General features: G+C 42.9%; 1 protein-coding gene across 1 annotated transcript in view; it reads right to left on the reverse strand.

The window, feature by feature from the left end:
- BCR (BCR activator of RhoGEF and GTPase) overlaps window positions 1-20,546 on the reverse strand; it is a 36,702-nt gene extending 16,156 nt beyond the window's left edge. Inside the window, exons 1-5 of the mRNA XM_075276247.1 lie at window positions 19,126-20,546; window positions 3,644-3,810; window positions 1,926-2,030; window positions 1,652-1,837; window positions 484-591 (exon numbers count right to left, since the gene is read on the reverse strand). Coding sequence (XP_075132348.1) covers window positions 484-591; window positions 1,652-1,837; window positions 1,926-2,030; window positions 3,644-3,810; window positions 19,126-20,095 — 1,536 coding nt within the window. The 5' untranslated portion in view covers window positions 20,096-20,546. The remainder of the gene's footprint in view (window positions 1-483; window positions 592-1,651; window positions 1,838-1,925; window positions 2,031-3,643; window positions 3,811-19,125) is intronic.
- Window positions 20,547-22,084: the final 1,538 nt, after the last annotated feature.

Raw genomic sequence — 22,084 nt, forward strand, 5'->3', positions numbered from 1 at the left:
TAGCCCATGATGCCACTCTTCAGAGGAGATTCAAATAGGAGATCAACTTGCAATTGGCCACCTTAAATACCTTTTCTTATGATTGGATACATCTGGCTATGAAGTTCAAAGCTCACTGAGGTTACAAAACCAATTTTGTGCTTCAGTAAGTCAGTAAAAAGTAGTTAGGGGAATTCAAATCAATAAAATGATAAGGGTGCCCATACTTTTGCACCGGTCAAATTTTGGTTTAATGCATATTGCACATTTTCTGTTAGTACAATAAACCTCATTTCAATCCTGAAATATTACTGTGTCCATCAGTTATTAGATATATCAAACTGAAACGGCTGTTGCAAACACCAAAATATTTAGAACAAAAAATGATTAAGATTAATAGGGGTGCCCAAACTTTTTCATAGGACTGTATACACACACACACACACACACACCTCTATTAAACACATTTTTTTAATTTTAAGCATAAGAGATGAAACATCTCACCTCCGAAATTTCAGCAAACTGCGCGTTAGCCTGACAACATTTTTCTGCTGTTTCCATAGCAACCTCATAGTTGTCAACAAAGGCGCGATACACACCCAGCTGGCTGGCCTGAACATAGAAGGAGCAAAGGAAATATTAAAAAGGTGAAGAAAAGTTAAAAAAAAGGTGTAGAGCGATTTACCGGAAATATAAGGAAGTGAACTACTGTAGATCAGACCCTACCAATCTGAAATAAATACTATATAGATAACATTCTCTTAAAAGGTTTCTCAGTATACTGAAGGATAGGTGATAAAATATTAGTTAAGAGGGATCCTACACTCAGCACGCCACCAATCAGATGTTTACCTAAGTCCATCCATTTCCACACTGACTTTTTAGAAATATGAAGTACAGTGTGTTGGCAGACAGACCAAACACACCCATAAGTGCCCGACTTGCATAGATGCATTAAACTAGACTCCAATATTCTGATCCCCTTCAAGTGAGGGGGACCATTATAGTAATGCAAGTGCGTTTATCTAAGGTTCCAAGGGTTGTAAGCTTTATGGATACTTCTACAGCTATCTTTAAAGTAGTCTTCTGCTTCCATGTAGATAGTGTGAAGAAGAAATAATAATAATAATAATAATAATAATAATAATAATAATAATAATAATAATAATACATTTTATTTATATAGCGCCAACATATTCCGCAGCACTGTACAATTTGTAGGAATTATTAACAGACATATTAGGTCACATGTCCCTACATTTCTGCTGATTTTCAGGATGGGAGTGGGATGATCTTGGGGCGCATGTATAAAAAGAGAATGGCACAGTACTTCTAATAAGGATATTTTCATAAATTATTTTTCACAAACATTTGTAAAACCAATCTTAAAGAATCATCAATTTCTCCAATAGGATTGCAGCCTTCATAGTCTTGTTGTGGTAAATGGGAGATTCCAACAAAACATTCAGATTCCTTAGTCAGAAAACAAATAGCAGATCACACTAAGAAATACAATAACCCACGGGGAATCACAGGGTGCAGACACCTCACCAATGACCTCTTCTGACATCCCTCAGTGAGGAGGTTGACCGTCCTTCAAACATTTTCCCTTTAGAAAACCACCAAGACTTGTAAGCACTAGTGATGCAGGACAGCCTTCTGCTTCACTCACCAGTTTTTGGAAAAGATCCCCAACTCGTTGCTGATGGCTCCATTTTTGGACTCGTGGGAACAAAGCATCATAAAATTCCTTGTGGATCTCATACAACTCTGGGACCTTGAAGAAAATAGTTTCTATCTGCTGGATTGTCAAAACAGGCTGTGAAGTGGTCGCTGCCGCTTTCAGCGGTTTCATTGGCTGAAGGAGGAAAAGAACATATATATTAAATTAATTTACCTGGTAAGAAAATGAAGGCAAAAAAGCACAGTGATACTTATACACTTACCAACAGCAAGGCTTCCAAATGACTCAGGTATGTTTCTTCACTAGCTAAAATGGCAGACAAGACCCATTTCCTCATCTCCAAGCCCTTCTCCAGATCCAATTCATTCTATAAGCAAAGAGAAACCATCAAGGCTAAATACGACAACATGTGGCTCATCACCATTTTCAGATATCCCTCTAAGAACACACTGGGGGTGATTTATCAAGACTGGCATCTCCTATACTACTCTTGATCTCCCATGTGGCTTAGTAAAGTATTTAGCACCTGACACCCTTTTAGATCGGCTGCTTCTGCCTATAGACACTGTGGTGACCATGTAATACAGTAATTCCCAAAGTGGTCCAGGTGGACCCCCAGGGGTCCACGGGAGACTCAACGGGGGTCATCGTTAGATCTAATCTTCACATTTTTTGATGAGTTTTGGTAGAAATGTTTTGGTAGAAATTTTGTAGGTACCCATTTGAACTTAAAAAGGACCTTTCACCTCCTGGGGCACATGCGGTGTAATACACTGCTAGAAAGCCGACAGTGCGCTGAATTTAGCGCACTATCGGCTTTCATGTTCTGTGTCCCCAGTGAAGAGCCACCAGTGCCACTACCATAGCTCTTCACTGTCAGAAGGGCGTTTCTGACAGTCATCCAGGAATGCCATTCCTCACAGCAGCGTCTATAGCGCTTTACTGTGAGAGGGGGCATTGCTTACCGCCCAGCGATGACTCCCAGTAATCGTCTATGGACGAGTACTATCAGGAGGGGAAGGAGGCGTTCCTCACCACTCCACACAGACGCTACTGTGAGGAAGAGCATTCCTGACTGACTGTCAGAAACACCCTTCTGACGTTGAAGAGCTATGGCAGCTGCACCAATAGCTCTTCACCGGGGGCACAGAACGTAACAGCGCACTGTCTGCTTTCTAGCGGTGTATAAAACCACACGCCCCAGGAAGTGTTTGGTCCTCTTTAAAGTGGTTGTCCACTTTCACACCAATATTGAGAGACAAATGTTATTGTTTGTATAATAAGTTTCCTAGATCTCTGCTTGCTGTCATTCATTTTGTTACTTCTAATGGATAAAATTCTGACCATGGTCATGTGATGTACAGTCCATGATCATGTGATGAGCACAGAGGTGCACAGCTCGTTACCAGGAAGATGACTGATTACTGTGATGGGACTATAATGAGCTGTGCACTCATCACATGACCATGGACGGATTACTCACTATAGGTAAGCATAATGAATGACAGCCAGCAGAGATCTAGAAAACCATGAGGAATTGATACAGAAAGTATATTGGAAAACTGTACAACTTTTTATTATACAAACAATAACATTCATATTTCAATATTGGTCTGAAAGTGGCCAACTCCTTTAAAGAGGTTCAACGGGACTATACTTAGGATCAAATCTGTAGAGATCCAACATCTAGCACCCTAGCTGTATGAAGAGGACAGTGTTTGTACAAGTACTGCATACCAACATATACTGTATAGTGTCTGTGTTTGGTATTACAGCTCAATCACATTCATTGAATGATAGAAAGCTGTGGTGTGGCCATGTCACTAAAACACGGCATCACTGCTTTGAGATGAGGAAGTGGAGTTTACCCCTAATAATAGGCCATCAATTTAAGAGCCCTGGAAAATTCCTTTAACCTTTTTGTTACAGGCAAATTGGATTTAGAGCGTATGAGCTTTGTAGAATACACTACTGTCTCACCGATTTGCTGGAATCCAAAGATGCAGAGGAAAGGGTGTCTCTGCTGCTGTGGCTCTTAGCACTGAGCTGAGGAGAGGAGCTTGGAGAGTCATCAATATATGGCATAAGTTCATGCTGTGTCCTTTGTTCTTCTGTACCACCAGGGGGAGTCCTGCAAAGAGATCCATCTAAAAAGGAAAAAACAAACACAACAAAGCAAAATTATGAGCATGTGAACAAGAGATCCAAATACAAATCTGCACAACGGAAGCCTATTGGGTTTACACACTGCATAAAACCAACCTGAAAATTTGTGTGTGTAAAATGCAGAATACAATTCAGTTTAGCCACAGACTTTACCCATTTTATTATAAATGGATGTATTGCAAAGCCCAAATTGCCATGGATCTGAAAACATATGTCTAGACTTTGCTGTGAATTATTTTTTCCACCCTTTAATTAAGCAGGAATACTATGCAACGAGAGAGAGTTATTAATAGAGTCTTAAATATAGAGGAGACAGGCAGAAGATGCCCCAAATGTATCATCGTGGTGCATCACATGTAGCGTCATAGATGTTATTTCCTTATGCCACACCTCATGGTTGGCTTGCTTTAGACCAATTTTGTGTCCTAAAAATTACTAAACGCTATTAATAAATTTTACAACTCCATTTAGACATGCACATGTTGCTAAAAAAAAAAGTGGCAAAAATGCATAATAAATGCAGCCTGAATAATAAATGGGTTTTTTTGATATGCAGATACATAAGCTTGATAGAATGCCAAAAAATGTTGTGAACTTAACAGCCTAAAGCTGTTCAAGGGTGTTTCCAAAATGTCTGGTATTCTGAATAAAGCACAGCACACTTCTGTGAATGGAACGTTTAAATATTATATATATATATATATATATATATATATATATATATATATATATATACATATATATATATATATATATATATATATATATATGTGCTTGTGTGTGTGTATATATACAGATAGACAGATAGATAAGGGACGATACACATCAGCAAAGCAAACCGTTAACAGGGAATCAAACTCAGAGTTATGACAGAAAAGCAAGGCTATAATAAATAATAAGTGTTATTTACATAGCCCCAACCGATTATGCATATCTTTATAAATCATAGGGTTCATCATGTACAAACAGAATGAGACATTACAGTGTAATAAATCAATTCACGCAATAGACCAAGCTCACATTGTGGGGCGGATAGCACCTGTTCTGCACACTTCTCCAAGCCAAAATTGAGAGCTGCTACAGGACTCCCCCATTCCTTTGCCTTAGAAGGATTGACATCAGTTCTTGGGGGGCCAGTTAACAGCACAGTGAACAAGACCAATCTTTCTTCCAAAGAAATCAACTTTTAATCCATGAGTAAATAAGTGGTTCGTTGCACCCATGGCATGGCATTGGCCATCGATGGATAGCACATCAGAACCTGTCAATCTCTTATATTAGTCTGAGGTACTGGGTGCCAACCACAAGCAAAGACGGATGCTCTGCCAGGTACAGTCAAACCCCAGGTACAGCGAACACCTCTTTTATATAATATTTTGATTTCCTCACAAATAAGATTTCACAGCAAATACATCGGCAAATTAAAAGAGTTTATCCTGTACCCATAGGACAGAGGATAGATTGCTGATCAGTGGGGGTCTGCTGAGACTCTTGCTGATCCTGAGAACAGGGTGTATTTTACTCCCTTCACTGGCTGTGGTGAAGGCTGACAACACCCTGATCCCATTTAGTTCAATGGGAGAGCAAGAAACATCCGAGTGCTGCACATTGTCTATCTTCAAGGCTCCTATTGAAGTGAATGGGAGTGTGTCAGCATCCTCCTGGAGTGCTCCTTCCTTTATCCCAGCCAAATCAGAGATACCCCCCCCCCATCCTTTTCAGGACTGCTGAGAGCTTCAGTGGACAGACCCCACCAATCAGCAATGTATCCCCTATCCTATGATTACAGGACGGCATGAACAAAACAATGTTCGTTATGCTTATGAAAAATATTCAATACTTCTCCATAATGTCCTATATGGTGCTACTGCTGAGCGTTGGGGAGCACAATTTCCCGTTATTCCATATGTTGTCTATAGCAGACATCAGAGCAGCTAGTCTCCTCACCTAAGCTCAGTAAGAACCAATAGATAAAGCATGCTAAAAAAAATAAAACAAAAAATTGCAGAATATAAGTCATACAATGATCCGACATGGTGTTATGGTGAAAATTTTGTAAGATGGTTCTGACTAAGGTACAATTTTTAGGCTGTCATTCATCTTCACAACCTCAACTTTCTTATGTTGCAGACAGGCCTGTGGACCTTACAGATCCAGAGCCTTGCACACATCTCACCCCTTAGTCATCCCTATGGTGACACCACTGACTCCCATTAACACTGATAACACAGACAGCTAGGTAATGCGTGATCAGGTCTCTAACCGACAAATATCAGTTCAGTTAGATAAAATATGGAATTCTTCCCCCACTTGCCTCCCTAGCATGGGTAAGAATCCTGCTTCAGTTACTCGTCCCTCCACATTTTTTTCCTTTGCGTCTGCCGTTTTTCTCACTCATCCACTATAGAGACAGGATTCTGTAGGAGCGGTTTTTCCAGCTTGAGAGGCGAGTTAGGAAACCACCATAGTTTCACACAGATGTCATCTTACAGATAGACATACACTTAGGTAGGGAGTGAACCCGGATGATACAAGAAGGTAAATAGAGGGCACAAAGTGACATGTATGTGCCACATACTACTATAATGAGGGCCAGGAATGCAAACAGACAAGTGCATGTGATCCATCTGTGTGACCACAGCTCTTAGGGTGTGCACACAGGAAACATCAGGAGCAGACTAGGAAACTGGACATCTCATGGAAACACGGCCCGGAGCCAACAGCAAAGAACACCAAGCTGTTCTCTTCATCCGCTAGTGCCACATTCCTACAGCGAACATACCCATGCACCTAAGTGGCATCAACCCCATTACAGAATCCCCACTCTGATACCAACGCCCAGAAATCAGAACAATTTCTAGTAACTAGGAACACTTATTTTCCTAAAAACTGGGAAAAAAAAAGAAGAAGAGAGAGCAACACATTGTAAACCTACAGAGAAGAAATGGCTTGGTTTAAGCCTCTCATCCTTTTACTATAATGGGCATGATCTGCAACATCTCATCTAGAAACATAACAGTAGTATTATTACATTACATATATATATATATATATATATATATATATATATATATATATATATATATACACACACACACACAAAACATTGTGAAATCTACATCAGGGACCTATAAATATGCTCAGTAGAGAGCACAACTGCTCAGACTCAATACAGAATAAATCAGCATGCATCATTGGTAAAACAATGTCATTTCTGATGTAGACTGTTTAGTATGCTGCAAGAGGGGGGAGGAGGATCACAGCTCCCAAGGTTTATTAGCACATTACACACATATTACATCTGTAGCAAAACTGCAGTAAAATCCATGATCTAACCACAATGAGTAAAGAAACCCTCATTGCCCCAGTAAGGCTCCGCTGCTGCAGGATCAGAGCTCCTATTCTAATCCTCCTGTTCCTTCTTACAGCCATACTATCACACTGACCTACAACTTGCCTTTAATCAGCAACCAAATTTGCTGACGTTGGCAAAAACATAGAAATTAGGGAACCACCTTACTGATATACCCAAATATCATTTTGCTGGATATATCTTTAGTCACCTGTTAAACCCGTGGGGCTGGTTGGTTCTCTCATATATATGGGACTGTTCTATACGAGATGTTAGGTAAACTGCGAGATAACCACATGGAGGACGTAAACCAGGCCTTACTGTTCATCAACAAGTTTTCTCAGAAACAGATAAGTTGCCAAATCAAATATTTAGCAACTTGAAAGGCTTGTCCCAAAATCACTTTTCACCCACTTCTATATTGTGTAGGGTTGGTTAGTGACACAATGACCATACCTTACTTGTGTCAAAGTACAATCTTGCTGCTGAGAAATTCAACTTTTATTCCATATACAAGTGAAGTCTTGTTCCCACTTGCGCCTGCTGTCTGTCTGCCGGGAAGAAAAACATATAGGGAACGGCTTGCAAACGGTCCATTTAAAAACATTCATTTCAAAGGGTTTTTAAAGTTATCCGCAGGTGTCAGTTTGCAGTATCTCCGCCGTGAAACCACTTTTTTTTTTGGACGGACACAAAGTCCTGCATGTCCGACTTTGTGTACGTGCAAAAAAAGCCGTTTCACAGCGGAGATACTGCAAACTGACACCTGCGGATAACTTTAAAAACCCTTTGAAATGAATGTTTTTAAATGGACCGTTTGCAAGCCGTTCCCTATATGTTTTTCTGCATTTTTGGCGGATTCACAGCAGACGGACAGCAAGCACAAGCGTGAACGCCCCTGTTTGTTGCACCTGTGACTTAGGGCGGGTTCACATCTGTGCCCATGCGCGCTTTAAGCAATCCTGCTGGGTTTCCGTGTTCTGCCCTGAGAAACTGGACAGGGGACAGAAACCCGGCAGTCCGTTTTCAAACCCATTTACTTGAATGGGTTTGAAAGGTGAGCACCCATAAGCGTTTTGTTCTGGTCTGCGGCAAAACGGTTTTAGTTTTTTTTGTTTTTTTTTAACCGGACACAAAGTCGGAAATGCAGGGCTTTGTTTCCGGTTGAAAAAAAACAAAAACATTTCGCCACAGAAGGTACAAAACGCTCACAGGCGCTCACTTTTCAAAGCCATTCAAGTGAATGGGTTTGAAAACTGACTGCCGGGTTTCCGTCCCCTGTCCAGTTTCTTGGCGCAGAAGACAGAAACCCAGTAGGATTGCTTAAAGCGTGCACGGGCGCAGATGTGAACCAGCTCTAAGCCACAGCTGCAGAAGCAGCCATTTTCTTTTGTGGTTGCTGCAAATCACTGTCCATGGGACATGTTAGTCTCTCTGTTTTGAGGGAGGTGCTGGGTGGTAACCATAAAAAAGTGTTCTTGGGCAGGTGTGGCCCCATCCTAAGCGTACCAAACAGTGCATCTGGCTATGAAACAGCACAGAAATGGTTCAGAATGGTTTAGCAAATGATAGTCTCCCTTTAAAGTCACATGTACATGCATATAGTCTAACTGCACACTTACCGTGCATTCACTAAAGTCCTAAGCAATTTTATTTTCCAAATCCACACCCCTTCTGATCAAATCACTTTGCTAAAAGGCGTGTTTTGGGGATGGAGCTTACCAGGAGGTGGTATATGTTTTATTAAATTGGACTCATGTCTACTCTGGTGCAGAGAATCAAGACGGACCTACGAAATGCCAGTGTTGAGATTCCCACCTGTACATGGATAAATTTTAAGGCCCAAATAATCTCGCTTTTTATTACAAAATATATAATTTGTAGGTCAAGTGGTCAGTCTTTTATATGCATTCAGCATGAGCTAACAGCAAAGCAAACAGGAGGAAGAACAACTGGGGATACAGGACAAGCTCAGGTACACAGGACATGCTTGCCCAGCGCAGTGACAATGGTAAAAGGTGACGAAATAAATCACTGTACTAAAATAAGAGAGCAGTGTGCACACTCGTCCTATTAGATGCAGAACTACTGGGGGGCATGAAGCCAAGCGGTACTAACAACTCATTTGGATGGCATATCTTGGGGTCAAATCTTTAAGTATACCTGTCACCATTTACAAAGATTAAATTTCATAACTGATACTATGGGGTATAAATGTAATGTTAGAGGACGCACACATACAGATAGATATACATATATAGATACACACATAGATTATATAATTCTAACACGTAAATGCTGCTTTATATCTCTCTGGTTGGAAGTAAAATTCTCCATACACATTGCCTTGATAATGTGCGTCCTATATAGAAAGCAGCCGCCTGAACCTTCGGACAAGTTCTCTAGGTCATTCAGACAATACTACACATCAAGCACAAAGGAGAAGCACAAACTAAAGTGTGAAGATTTATGTTGCTGAAGAGAAAAATCCATGTACGTGTGGCGATTTCTAAATGAAACCAAAGTCATACTTTCTGCCAAAGAGAACAGGAGGGAAAAAAAAAGTTTCTATTCTGCAATGACTGGATTTAGTACAATGTGCCAGAAGTTGCTGTGAGAAACTTGCACAACACCATCCTGACTAATATTACAGCTATGGCAGGCAACACCCATCAACGATCTTCAATGTCACAAATGCCAAGGTATAAATATATTCTGAATATGACAAATCCCGTTTCGTGTTATTGCTATTACAAAGGTCATCAGTTTTTACCATACACCCCCCCCCTTACCCTCCAGAGCAGCTGTACTGTTATGCCATCACTGTGTAATGTGTTGCGTGCACCCTAGGGACCATATTGTAGTAGTAACCAATTGCTATGTGGACTACAGGCGGCAAAAACAGGTGTAACACACATGTGGTTTGACAACCCTCTGTTTTGGATACAATGCACCTGTTACGATATACCAACTGGAGCAGTGCGCCCATAACTTAGTAGCTAATGTAAGCCAAGTGTATATGGACACATTCAGGAGCCGCCAGGTAGCCAATGTGTGCAGAGAGAGATTTGCTCTCCAAGTCCCTAATAATTGGCTAAACACCTAAGAACAATTCGGGCAATGAAGAATTACCATAAACGGATTGTGACAGGCATACTAGAGAAGAACGGTCTTCTAGGAGTTTGGGAAAGCTGGGTAGGCACTGTACAAGCCGGCAGAATGGTTGCATTCCCGAACACATATCGCTTAATATGTTTTTTTTTTTTATTTTAAATGTGGGGGTTCTGGAGGTAAGATCCCAACCAAACAACAGGGGTCCTGTGTCCTTGGAGATCACTCACATGTAGTGGCATGGTTCTCACATGGTTACTCATGTCCGCAGATAATATCTGTACATGCACAGCCACCCTCCTCTGTAAGTGACAGACATGGGATCCCCTACAATAAGAGACAACTAGACAAACATATTATATATCCTAGCACTACAAATGTTTTTGATAGGAATCTATCTAACAACCAGACAGAAAAGCAAAACTCAGATCACTACTGAGGACACACAAGATACACCTGACAGCCAATGGCCGTCTCATCCAGTTTCCCCAGCATGACAAGTATATATTCTCAATAGGGAAAGGGAAGAAAGCCACAGCCAGTCACATTGGGCAGCCTATGTCCTTCAGAATACAAGAATTAGGTGGGTGGAAACCTAAGATGCCTGACCTGTCTGTCCCTCAACATCTGCCATCAGGGGAGAGTCAGGATGGCAGATGTGAGGAGGGGATCCCCTGATGTAAACTACAGATGAAAGGTATACAATGAACAGATACAGGACAAGAAATAAAACGAATATATTTTAGGGTATTTCGTGTCCTTCTGATCACTCCTATGCTTTTCACAGAGATCATTTAACTCCTAGCGGCAGTTTCGTTTATGGCTTAGTGAGCGCACCTTACGTCCCCAGACAAAGACATGTCACAGACATTAGAGCCATCACCTACTAGGTAATGGTAGTCATAAAGAGCCGATCAGTCCTCTACTCGCCCTGGGACATAAGCCTCACAAGGTCAGCAATGGGTAGAACTACATATCAAATATTTACGCCGCTGTTCCTACAATTTCTAGCTTACTCAGGCAATATTCCTTCTGTGGGGGGCAGGGAGCTGATTCGCAATGCCTCTCCAAAAACCAGGAGAGAAGAGGGGAGAGCGATGCGGGTTAAAAGGCTGATAAATACAAAGAAGATTTAACTAGCTTGGCCATTAGCCGAGCTGGAGGTGCTCAAAGCCTGATAAGGTTGAGTGGACACAATGGGATTAGGCTGTAAATATCTTGCGCTGAGCAGCACCATGTCACATGACCTCCCTTTATCTGTGTCTTTTTTTTTTGTGAGCGCTGTTTTTCTTTCATTGTCACATGACCTCCCTCCTTTTTCCCTTTCTATCCATGTCATGTATTCCCCCACCACGTCCACTATCTCTTCCCAGAGTTATTAAAAGCATGAGCCTTTTAGAGATGCCCTAGATAATCGGACCCAAGGCACCACCAAGAGCAGCAGCATTTGGAAAGTGAAGCAATGTTAGTTCAGGATATAAATGTACAAGAGTCAGGCAGACATGTGGGAAATAAAAGAGTGCCCGCGGTTTGCCCTGGTGGGTTCAGAGTGCTTAGAGATTAGCAGGTGCTCCATGCAACAAGGCTATTGTCCTTAGCTCAGAGTACCGGCCCACTGTTCAGAGACAGATGGTGCCTACAAGATGCGCCTGATTAACATCTGCCCATCTTTACCACCCACCACCACCATCATCATCATCAAATGCAACAAGCAAGACTGAAAATGAATGAGTATAAACACATGAACCAGCAGAATTGTAAGCTTCACTCCTAAGCATAGGAATATGGGGCAATGAGAGTTTTATGGTCTTACAATACAAGCAGCCATGTCAGCACAGCAGGAACACAGAATTCCCCTTCAATATTTACACCCGGGATCTCCAAATAATGACACAATGGTTCAAAGTACACACGGCTTCACCGTTCCTAAAGTGTCCCTTTAAGGACATAGATACCTTATGGAAAGACTGATAGACAGCAAGAACTAGCATAGACTGGCATTGCTTTTACCACAAGGGCAAAGAATGGAAAACTAGATGTAAATATCAAAGCAAAGAAACTGCATTCATCTGATCTGTGGCGTGCGCAGGAGGAGGCTATTGTTCACAGGTACTGTGACAACTGCGAGAAGGGGGTCACTGAAACTGGTGCAAACACTTTACCCTATCACATGAGATGGGTATTTAACCAATGAGAAACCCTTTCAGGACTCCGCCACATCACAGCGGTACTATTTAATGGGCCACTAAAAATTCCTATCCTAAGGTCAGGTCAAAATCGTAGCGCAAACAGCAAAAATACTGAAATAGCAATTTGGTAATGAACACTAAGAAAGTGTCCCTTATGGGTGTCCAGGCCACATCCACAAACTGCTGGGCACACCAGTACCTTCCATTTGAAGTGATAGCACTAGTACTGGTGCAGCCCAGTAACTAGTGGCCGCATGCTATTACTTACTTGCCCGGCTGCCCCGTTCTTACTGTTATTTCAAAAGGAAAGTACAGGTTTGGCCTGGCAACTGGTACATAGCAGATACAACCCAAATGTATCTCTTAGGTACATCCCAAGGCTGGGGACACACACAGAGAACAAGTTACTGAATTTCCATCAGACAAACAAAGCAGCACATTCCCTAGGGTGTTTTTTTTTTTTTTTTCTTGCTGTGACAGACCTGTAGGCATTATGGCACATCTCCCACAATCTTCAACGTTTGCACTGCAAAAACTAAAAGCTGTGAGTGAAACCAACAGCAATAATGGAAATTCTGCAGTATATGAGAACTGCAGCAAGTATTACCAATGTGTCCTAAACCTGAAATTCAGGCATTCTGTATTTCTCAATCAGGCAGTAAAAGAATTTCAGACGTCTCCAAAGGCTGACTGATATGCCTAGTGTTTTACCTGCTTGCCCTCTAAATGAAGAAAGACAGCTTAGAAATGAAAGGTCCTGAAAGTTGCAGTGGTTTTAAGTATCAGTGAAGCACAGCAATAAGCAGGAGCGAATAAATCATGGCAGCGATATGCATAAGCGCCCTCCTTACTGACGCTGATGTATGATGACCGCTTTGCACAAATTTTCTCTCCAAATTATTTCTAATGGTACAGGACATACTAGTATTTTTTACTGCTCGAAGATTACAGTAAATGGTCTGCCCTATAAAAATGAATGATAATTGTGGGGTTTGCTTCCCAGAAGCTTACATTTCCTGTCTGGGTAAATGAGGACAACGGTAATGGATATGCACCAATTAATTTACACCCTGGGACAAATATGTAATCTACATATGAAGGCCTCAAGTGACATGAAATTAGTGGAAGAATTCCTACTACTGTCACAAACCCATATGCCCCTCTTTGCTCCTCAACCAGTCAGGCTTTGTAATTATATAATGGCTTTGTTCAGCTGATTGTTATCCCTACTGACCCCCAGCCCCCATAAACACACTCACTCCATTCAGCTGAGCATGCATACATTCTCAATGGGGAAGAAGTCAATGCCTCCTTGGACAGCAACTCATCTTCTGTGAACATAATGGATGGAGTATGTTGAAATACCAATACATCTTTCCCCAACACAGTCTGTCAAGGGAGGTTGATACACTCCCTTAGGGCTCGTTCACACGGGGCAAGAGGGGGCAGATTTTGGCGCCGAATCCTCCTCAAAATCCGCTCCTTCACAATAGAGGTCTATGCAGACTGCTAGCGTTCTTTTTTCTGCTAGCGGTTTGCTCCCACTAGCGGAAAAAAGAAGCGAGCTGCCATTTATTCAGGTGGATTCCGCGGCTGATTCAGCCCCAGCATCTGCCTCACGGCAGCACCTTCCACACTAGGCCCATTCCTTTGGGCCTACTCCAGAGCAGGAAGCTGTGACTGTCAGAAGCCACAACAGTCGTGGCAGGCGCATTTTGGTCCCGGCTTCCTATGTCAAAATCAGGACCAAAGTGAGCCCTGTGTGAATGGGGCCTTACACATTAGAGAGCTGGACAGTTACAGGCACACTTGGCTGAACTAGCCAGCTTTGGTGGGAGAAAAACCTTATAAAATGGGATGTAAGTTATAACAACTCAAATATCCATCTAAATGTATTGTGAATGACTGGAGATAGTCGATCCATTTTGTGAAACCTATCATACTGTGAAGGAGGTGATCTCCATCTTCATGGAAGTTGCGCACTTGGTAAAATGGAACAAGCAATTCTTTGGGGAACATAATGTGATGTCAGCATTGTTGCTGTAGCATCCAAGCTGATGACACTGAAATCCTTTGCAGTTCAGGTGTTTCCAAACCTCAGAGCAATATTCTCACAAATGAGCTATAAGGTCATTAGATTATACAGAGCCCTACACAAAGAGTTAATGGATACACATTACCACATTTATGGTCACCTGCTAAACCTGTAATAGTCCGCCAGTATACACCTTTCACCTTCTTCCTCTGCTTACACATTCTTATACGCTCACAATATCTGTGTGAATAACACGTTACCATTCATAGCTCATAATATTAAAAACTAATATTGAGTTATTTTTACTGAAAATCAAAGCATTACAACATAGTAACACTGCAATTGAGGTGTGGTTGTGGTTTTTAAAGTTATTTTACAAGCCACAGAGCAAAATTACAACTGTGCCACAAAATTTACTCCTTAAAATACAGATAAAACAGATGACAATGGTATAAAATAACAAAATGATGAGTAATACTCAAACTGCTAATCCTTCTTCACTCCTGTGTCTTTGCCAACCAAGCTCCAGCGATGACATGGTAGGTTGACATACAGTCCTATGAAAAAGTTTGGGCACCCCTATTAATCTTAATCATTTTTAGTTCTAAATATTTTGGTATTTGCAACAGCCATTTCAGTTTGATATATCTAATAACTGATGGACACAGTAATATTTCAGGATTGAAATGAGGTTTATTGTACTAACAGAAAATGCGCAATATGCATTAAACCAAAATTTGACCGGTGCAAAAGTATGGGCACCTCAACAGAAAAGTGACATTAATATTTAGTACATCCTCCTTTTGCAAAGATAACAGCCTCTAGTCGCTTCCTGTAGCTTTTAATCAGTTCCTTGATCCTGGATAAAGGTATTTTGGACAAACAGTTCAAGTTCAGTTAAGTTAGATGGTCGCCGAGCATGGACAGCCCGCTTCAAATCATCCCACAGATGTTCAATGATATTCAGGTCTGGGGACTGGGATGGCCATTCCAGAACATTGTAATTGTTCCTCTGCATGAATGCCTGAGGATTTGGAGCGGTGTTTTGGATCATTGTCTTGCTGAAATATCCATCCCCGGCGTAACTTCAACTTCGTCACTGATTCTTGAACATTATTCTCAAGAATCTGCTGATACTGAGTGGAATCCATGCGACCCTCAACTTTAACAAGATTCCCGATGCCGGCATTGGCCACACAGCCCCAAAGCATGATGGAACCTCCACCAAATTTTACAGTGGGTAGCATGTGTTTTTCTTGGAATGCTGTTTCTTTTTGGACGCCATGCATAACGCCTTTTTTTTTTTTTATAACCAAACAACTCAATTTTTGTTTCCAAAATGAAGCTGCCTTGTCCAAATGTGCTTTTTCATACCTCAGGCAACTCTATTTGTGGCGTACGTGCAGAAACGGCTTCTTTCTCATCACTCTCCCATACAGCTTCTATTTGTGCAAAGTGCGCTGTATAGTTGACCGATGCACAGTGACACCATCTGCAGCAAGATGATGCTGCAGCTCTTTGGAGGTGGTCTGTGGATTGTCCTTGACTGTTTTCACCATTCTTCTTCTCTGCCTTTCTGATATTTTTCTTGGCCTGCCACTTCTGGGCTTAACAAGAACTGTCCCTGTGGTCTTCCATTTCCTTACTATGTTCCTCACAGTGGAAACTGACAGGTTAAATCTCTGAGACAACTTTTTGTATCCCTCCGCTGAACAACTATGTTGAACAATCTTTGTTTTCAGATCATTTGAGAGTTGTTTTGAGTAGCCCATGATGCCACTCTTCAGAGGAGATTCAAATAGGAGATCAACTTGCAATTGGCCACCTTAAATACCTTTTCTTATGATTGGATACATCTGGCTATGAAGTTCAAAGCTCACTGAGGTTACAAAACCAATTTTGTGCTTCAGTAAGTCAGTAAAAAGTAGTTAGGAGTATTCAAATCAATAAAATGATAAGGGTGCCCATACTTTTGCACCAGTCAAATTTTGGTTTAATGCATATTGCGCATTTTCTGTTAGTACAATAAACCTCATTTCAATCCTGAAATATTACTGTGTCCATCAGTTATTAGATATATCAAACTGAAATGGCTGTTGCAAACACCAAAATATTTAGAACTAAAAATGTTTAAGATTAATAGGGGTGCCCAAACTTTTTCATAGGACTGTATAACCACTGCCACCAAAGCATGAATATAGGGGTGGCGTGCCAACACTAGTGAGGTCACCGCTGCCCCAATTATTGGCTGAAGTAGTCACATATCGAAGTGGAGCAGGTCAAACAGAAACCAGCAGGGACCAGGGAGCAAACGTGGATTGGTAAGGTGAGTATTTGGCTCTGTCCACACTTGCAGATACAAATGGAACCTGACTGACTCCACTGCCCATAACAGGATCGATTAGGGTTCTTTCATAGCGTCTGCCATTTTGCCAGGAAAAACGGCGCAGCATTCCGTAATCTGAAACAGAGGCTTCTAACTGAAGATGTGAGCACAGCCTTAGTACTACTTACCACCACCAGGATCAGCTGGAGAAATATAGTCCTGCATGTCAGCCCCATTTCCTTGGCTCAGTGATGGCTTGTATGAATGTATAAAAGAATATACGATTTTATGGTGCTTTGAGCTTCTGACTTACTACAGCTGTAGTGTACAGTAATAACACTTTTCACTTTATTCCTGACTAGGGTTGAGCCGATCTTGAGATTTCAGGATCGTTTTTAAAATCCAATTTCCGATCATTTTCCATTCAAACCCAATCCCATTGCAAGTCAATGGGATTTTTTTAATAATCGAAGATCGGATTTTAAAAACAATCCTATTCACTACACAGAATGGAGTCTAAAAATTGAACGCTTTAATTGTTAGACTCCACGCTGTGTAGCGATTACACAAAAATCCTCTGGCTACTTAGTCCCCCCTGGTGTCCACTTACCTGCACAGAAGTGCTGCCGCTGGTCTGGTCCCTGCTCCTCTTCTCTTCTTGCCTTGTTGCCCCCGCCTCCCAGGTTAGTGTTGCAGACCTAGGAAGAAGGCGGGGCCACAAGCCTTCTTTCTAGGTCTGTAACACTAACCTAGGAGGCGGGGGCAGCGAGGAGAGAAGAGGAGCGAGAACAGCGGGGACCGGACCAGCGGCAGCATCTGTGCAGGTAAGTGTTAGCTACTAGAGATGTTAGCTAGTCTCCCATTAGAATGAATGGACGCAGCCGGCATGCATCCATTCATTCCTATGGGACCTAGATAACATTGATAGCTTTTCCCACAATGCTTGGCCAGTAGCTAAGCATTGTGGGAAATAACCTCCGACCTCGATCCCGCCTAAAAAGATCGGAATTCCGATCGCGATCGTGAAATTTACTCGATCACCAATGGGAATCTGATCCTTTCCGATCCTGATCGCTCATCCCTATTCCTGACCTAAAGCAGTAAATTGCCCAAGCCACACAACACTGTATAGTGAAGAGACTATCCCAGGGTATGTCATCATAGGATCGTGTGATCTACCAATCCTCTTCAGTCACCTATAACCCTTTAAAGAGTCAATCACTGAACTACACTTCCCAGAATTCCTTGAGAGCTACCAGAGCTTATTATATTATTTAGAGTGTCCCATCAATGCACATATGCATTATTTATGTATTCCGTATATAGTTAATGGTGGCTGGTGGTCTGCAAAGCTCAATGGTGCTCCAGCCGTTGTCACAGTACAAGTACCAGCCAGCTATAATAGTCTGATGTTTCACAGCAACACTGACACTAGTAGTTGTTTCACAGCTGCTGGAGAGTCACAGGTTGCAGGACACGGACATAAATGTATAAAGTGATGCTCTTCACCCTGTGGCCATCCAGTCTCCACCTGTCAGAATATGTTGTCATTTTATAACAGCTGGAGGGTCACAGGTTGCAAGATATATTCCTTATGAAAGAGAAAATGTGCAAGATGTACCGTATGTCTGTAGCAAAGGGAAAGAAGAAGAAGCTGACAGGAGAGATTACACGCAATGACTTGTAAATTGTGTTTTTGACCAGGTGACAGCTATAAGGGGGCCAATATGGATGGTGGGAAGGAGGGTGCTCCTTTACTTGAATGGATTTTAATACAGCCACGTGACGGTCGATTATGACGTTCATGTGAATGTAGCCTTAGGCACACACAGCTGAGCTAACAAAAGCCTGAGCCCAGTTATGTCAGCACCACCATGTTTTCTTGTTTGGCTGGAGGTGAACTTTAGTTATGATTATTTCAGATCTCCAATTTAGATCATTGACTCAGTCATGTTAACAGTGACTCAAACTGTATGACAAAGAACACAAAAAAAAACACAACGTTTATTAAAAGTCATTAAAACAGGCAACAATGGCCAACAATTTTGGCCATTGTTGCACGATTTAATGACATTTAATACATTTTGTGGGGTTTTTAGTGTTCTTTGTCAGGAAGTTTGAGTTTTACATTAGGAACGCAGACAATACTTGCAGTGAACTTGTTGTAGTGTATGAAGAGATAGAAGGATAGATAGCTAGATAGATAGATAGTAAAGAGAATAAGGAAGCAGAAAGATGTTGGCGCTTCTGGAAATAAGAAGGTATGAAATAGATTATTCTCACCACCATCTCCATGGTATCCTCCATCTCTTCCATGCGGCTCTATGCAGCTTGGCCAGATCTGTCCACTACGTCTCACCCCAACAATTGCTGCTTCAGATACCCTGAGCTGACAGTGGCGAGCAGGTGCCTGGGGTGTGGGAGGGCTGGCACTGCCAGGAGAAGGAGGGGACCTACCCCAGATACCCCGCGGAGACACCCTTCCTGAGGGTCCAGAAGACAACTCCTCCTCACTGGAAGTCAAGTTTTCATTGGAGCTGCAGTCAGGTGTATATCCACCTCCTAGGTCCTCAAAGCTCTGCGGTGAAACAGAACGCCGGGGCCATGGTCCTCCCCAGTGACTTCCAGGACCAGGTAATGCATTATCTCTAATAAATCGTTGATTCAGCTCAGCTTCTTCATATTCTCCATCCCAACCACAACTACTGTCTGAAGAGCGGCCTCGGCGAGATTCTACAGGCTGTGGAAGCCTTGGATTCCCTTCAGGATGAGAAGCTGCCCTACGAAGCCGGTCTGAACGGGGTTCTGGTGCTTCCCTTTCTGTCAAACTTAATAGTCTACGGGGACCTCTTGGCATGTCGCCTGGAGACAGATCAGGGGCTCCTACAGGTGGCTCTCTGCGGCCTGGTCCTCGAATTCTTTCCTCTGGGCTCTTTTGCTCCCTTCCTGGACCCAGGGGCCTTTCTTCTCGACCAGGACCCAAAGGTCTCTCCTCGCCACCACCTGGTGGATCCCTTTCTTCAAAGCCCCAGCGCTGTCTGTCATATCCTCGTCTTTCTTTGGCCAAAAGGGTCTGCAGGTATATCATACGAAACCTCTCCCGATTTAGCTCCCGCTCCAATCTACGTACGGACACTCGGCACCTCTCCAGCTCCTGCTCCATGTCCCGCACTGTGCGCAACTCCATGCGTGGTGGCTCCGCATCTGGAAACTGCGCACGCCACGCCTCGGCAAACCCTGCTGGTTCCAACATCCTGTCCTGGGCCCCTGGGGGACACTTTGCCAAGGAAACTCAGCATGGGGCTTTTAGCATCACAGATCTGTTTCCAGCAGTATGGAGTAAAGAGTGCATGGGGCAGCTAGGGGCTGATATCCAGGATGGCTAGTACAAGGCAGCTGTGGGCTCCTGTGCAGACCTGTGACATCTAGCAGCTGCCTGCTCTGTCCTTGTCAGGTGTGTCACTGTATTCCTGGCTCATTTAGTAGAGGCAGCCTATGTGTATCCATGTTCTCAGTGTCCCGGCTACTCAGTGCTCTCTTACCAGGACTCTTCAGGCTGTCTGTGCTCCCGGTCAGTGGCCCCGGCCTCTCCGGTGATACGGGGCCGTCTCCAGGGCGTCTCTGCGCTCCGAATCCCTTCTCCTTACGTCCCTCTTGTGATCTCCTCGGCCTCTATTGTGTCAGTCCCTGTGTATGTGTGTACAGGGGGCGGGCAGAGCGAGGCTCCTCCCCCCGTGTCAGCCAGCGTGTGGAACGTTCCATGGACGGTCAGTGAGGGGAGGCCGCGGATGTGTGCGGAGCAGTGATTAGCAGCACGCAGCACCGTATACAGTGCCGGAAGCCTGCTGCTTACTATGGCTCATGAATGAAACTCTTGTTTGTCCGCACGGAGACGCTGATAGCAATGCACTACATTTATTGCTCACATTTCTCATAATATTCACCATGCTCGGGGATGCCCAGGCCTTGTTCACAATATGCGTTTATTAAATGGTTGCATACTTTTAGAAAAACTGTGTTATTTCACTCTTTAACCAACACAGCCTTTAGGGTCATATTAAGGTGAATGTCATTAATCCCCACAAAAAAAAAATAAAAATACATTTCCTTTATTCTGCATTTTGTAATTTTATTCATTTCTTATCTGGCACGTTTTGTGTTGCAGTTTGTTCCATAGAAAGCAGTTTTATTTATGAAAAGCGCAAACTATACATTAGGCTTTTATAACTGTCAGGTTCAGGCTAAGGACTAACATAGCCGGCTGCAGCGAATAGGCGATGCAGGAAAAACCGCAGCGAAAACACACTGAGGTTTTTCCTGCGGTGCTTGTCACAAGTCCATAGAGATTTCTTCAGTTATACCTATTGGGAAACCTTTTCCATAGTTATAATTGACAAGCTGTGATTTCCAAAAATGCAATGGTTTGGTAAATCGCTCGTATTTTTCTGCAAAGTGTGGATGGGATTTGTTACAATTCCACCCTCTTTGCAGGGATTGTAAAAATCTGTAGCGTCTCCACCGAGGCTAAACTGTGGCATTTACTCCATATGGGGCCCCGGGCTTAGGCCTGGTTCACATCTGCGTTTTGGAATCCGTTCGGGGAGTCCGCATGGTGACCCCCCAAACGGAATACGGAACACATTGGCAAGCGGTGTGCAGTGAAAGCTCACGGACCTCATAGACTATAATGGGGTCCGTGTGCTTTCCGTGTGGTGTCATGCGGACAGGAAAGTAGTTCATGAACAATTTCCTGTCCGCATGTTCTGTGCGGATACCGTGCAGAAAGCACACGGACCCCATTATAGTCTATGCGGTCTGCATACTTTCTTAAGCTCACCACTTGCCAATACGTTCGATATTCTGTTTGAGGGGGCTCCCATGCGGACTCCCCAAACTGATGACAGAACAAAGATGTGAACCGGGCCTCATTCAGTCTGTGAAATACAGAGTCAGCTGTTTGGTGGACACCTATGATGCAGGTACCGCAGGCTGTCCGCAGCACTACTGTCTGGTCATATAATCATGCTTTCAGTGTGGACCAGTAGTCTCCGCATTGTAGATGACTATGACATAGTAAGACTGGGAGTGTTCAGTCTGGGTGTGGAGAGGTTGAGGCTGCTCTCTCGATTTAGCAATCTTTGGTGCTCGGCCATTGATGGTCATATATTGTGTCATTATCCAAGAAAGGTTAGCGCCCCCTGTATAGTGTTGTATATTCAGTAGAATGTCCAGTTCACTGATC

This window comes from Leptodactylus fuscus, chromosome 1, assembly GCF_031893055.1.
Source record: "Leptodactylus fuscus isolate aLepFus1 chromosome 1, aLepFus1.hap2, whole genome shotgun sequence".
NCBI classification, from domain to species: domain Eukaryota; kingdom Metazoa; phylum Chordata; class Amphibia; order Anura; family Leptodactylidae; genus Leptodactylus; species Leptodactylus fuscus.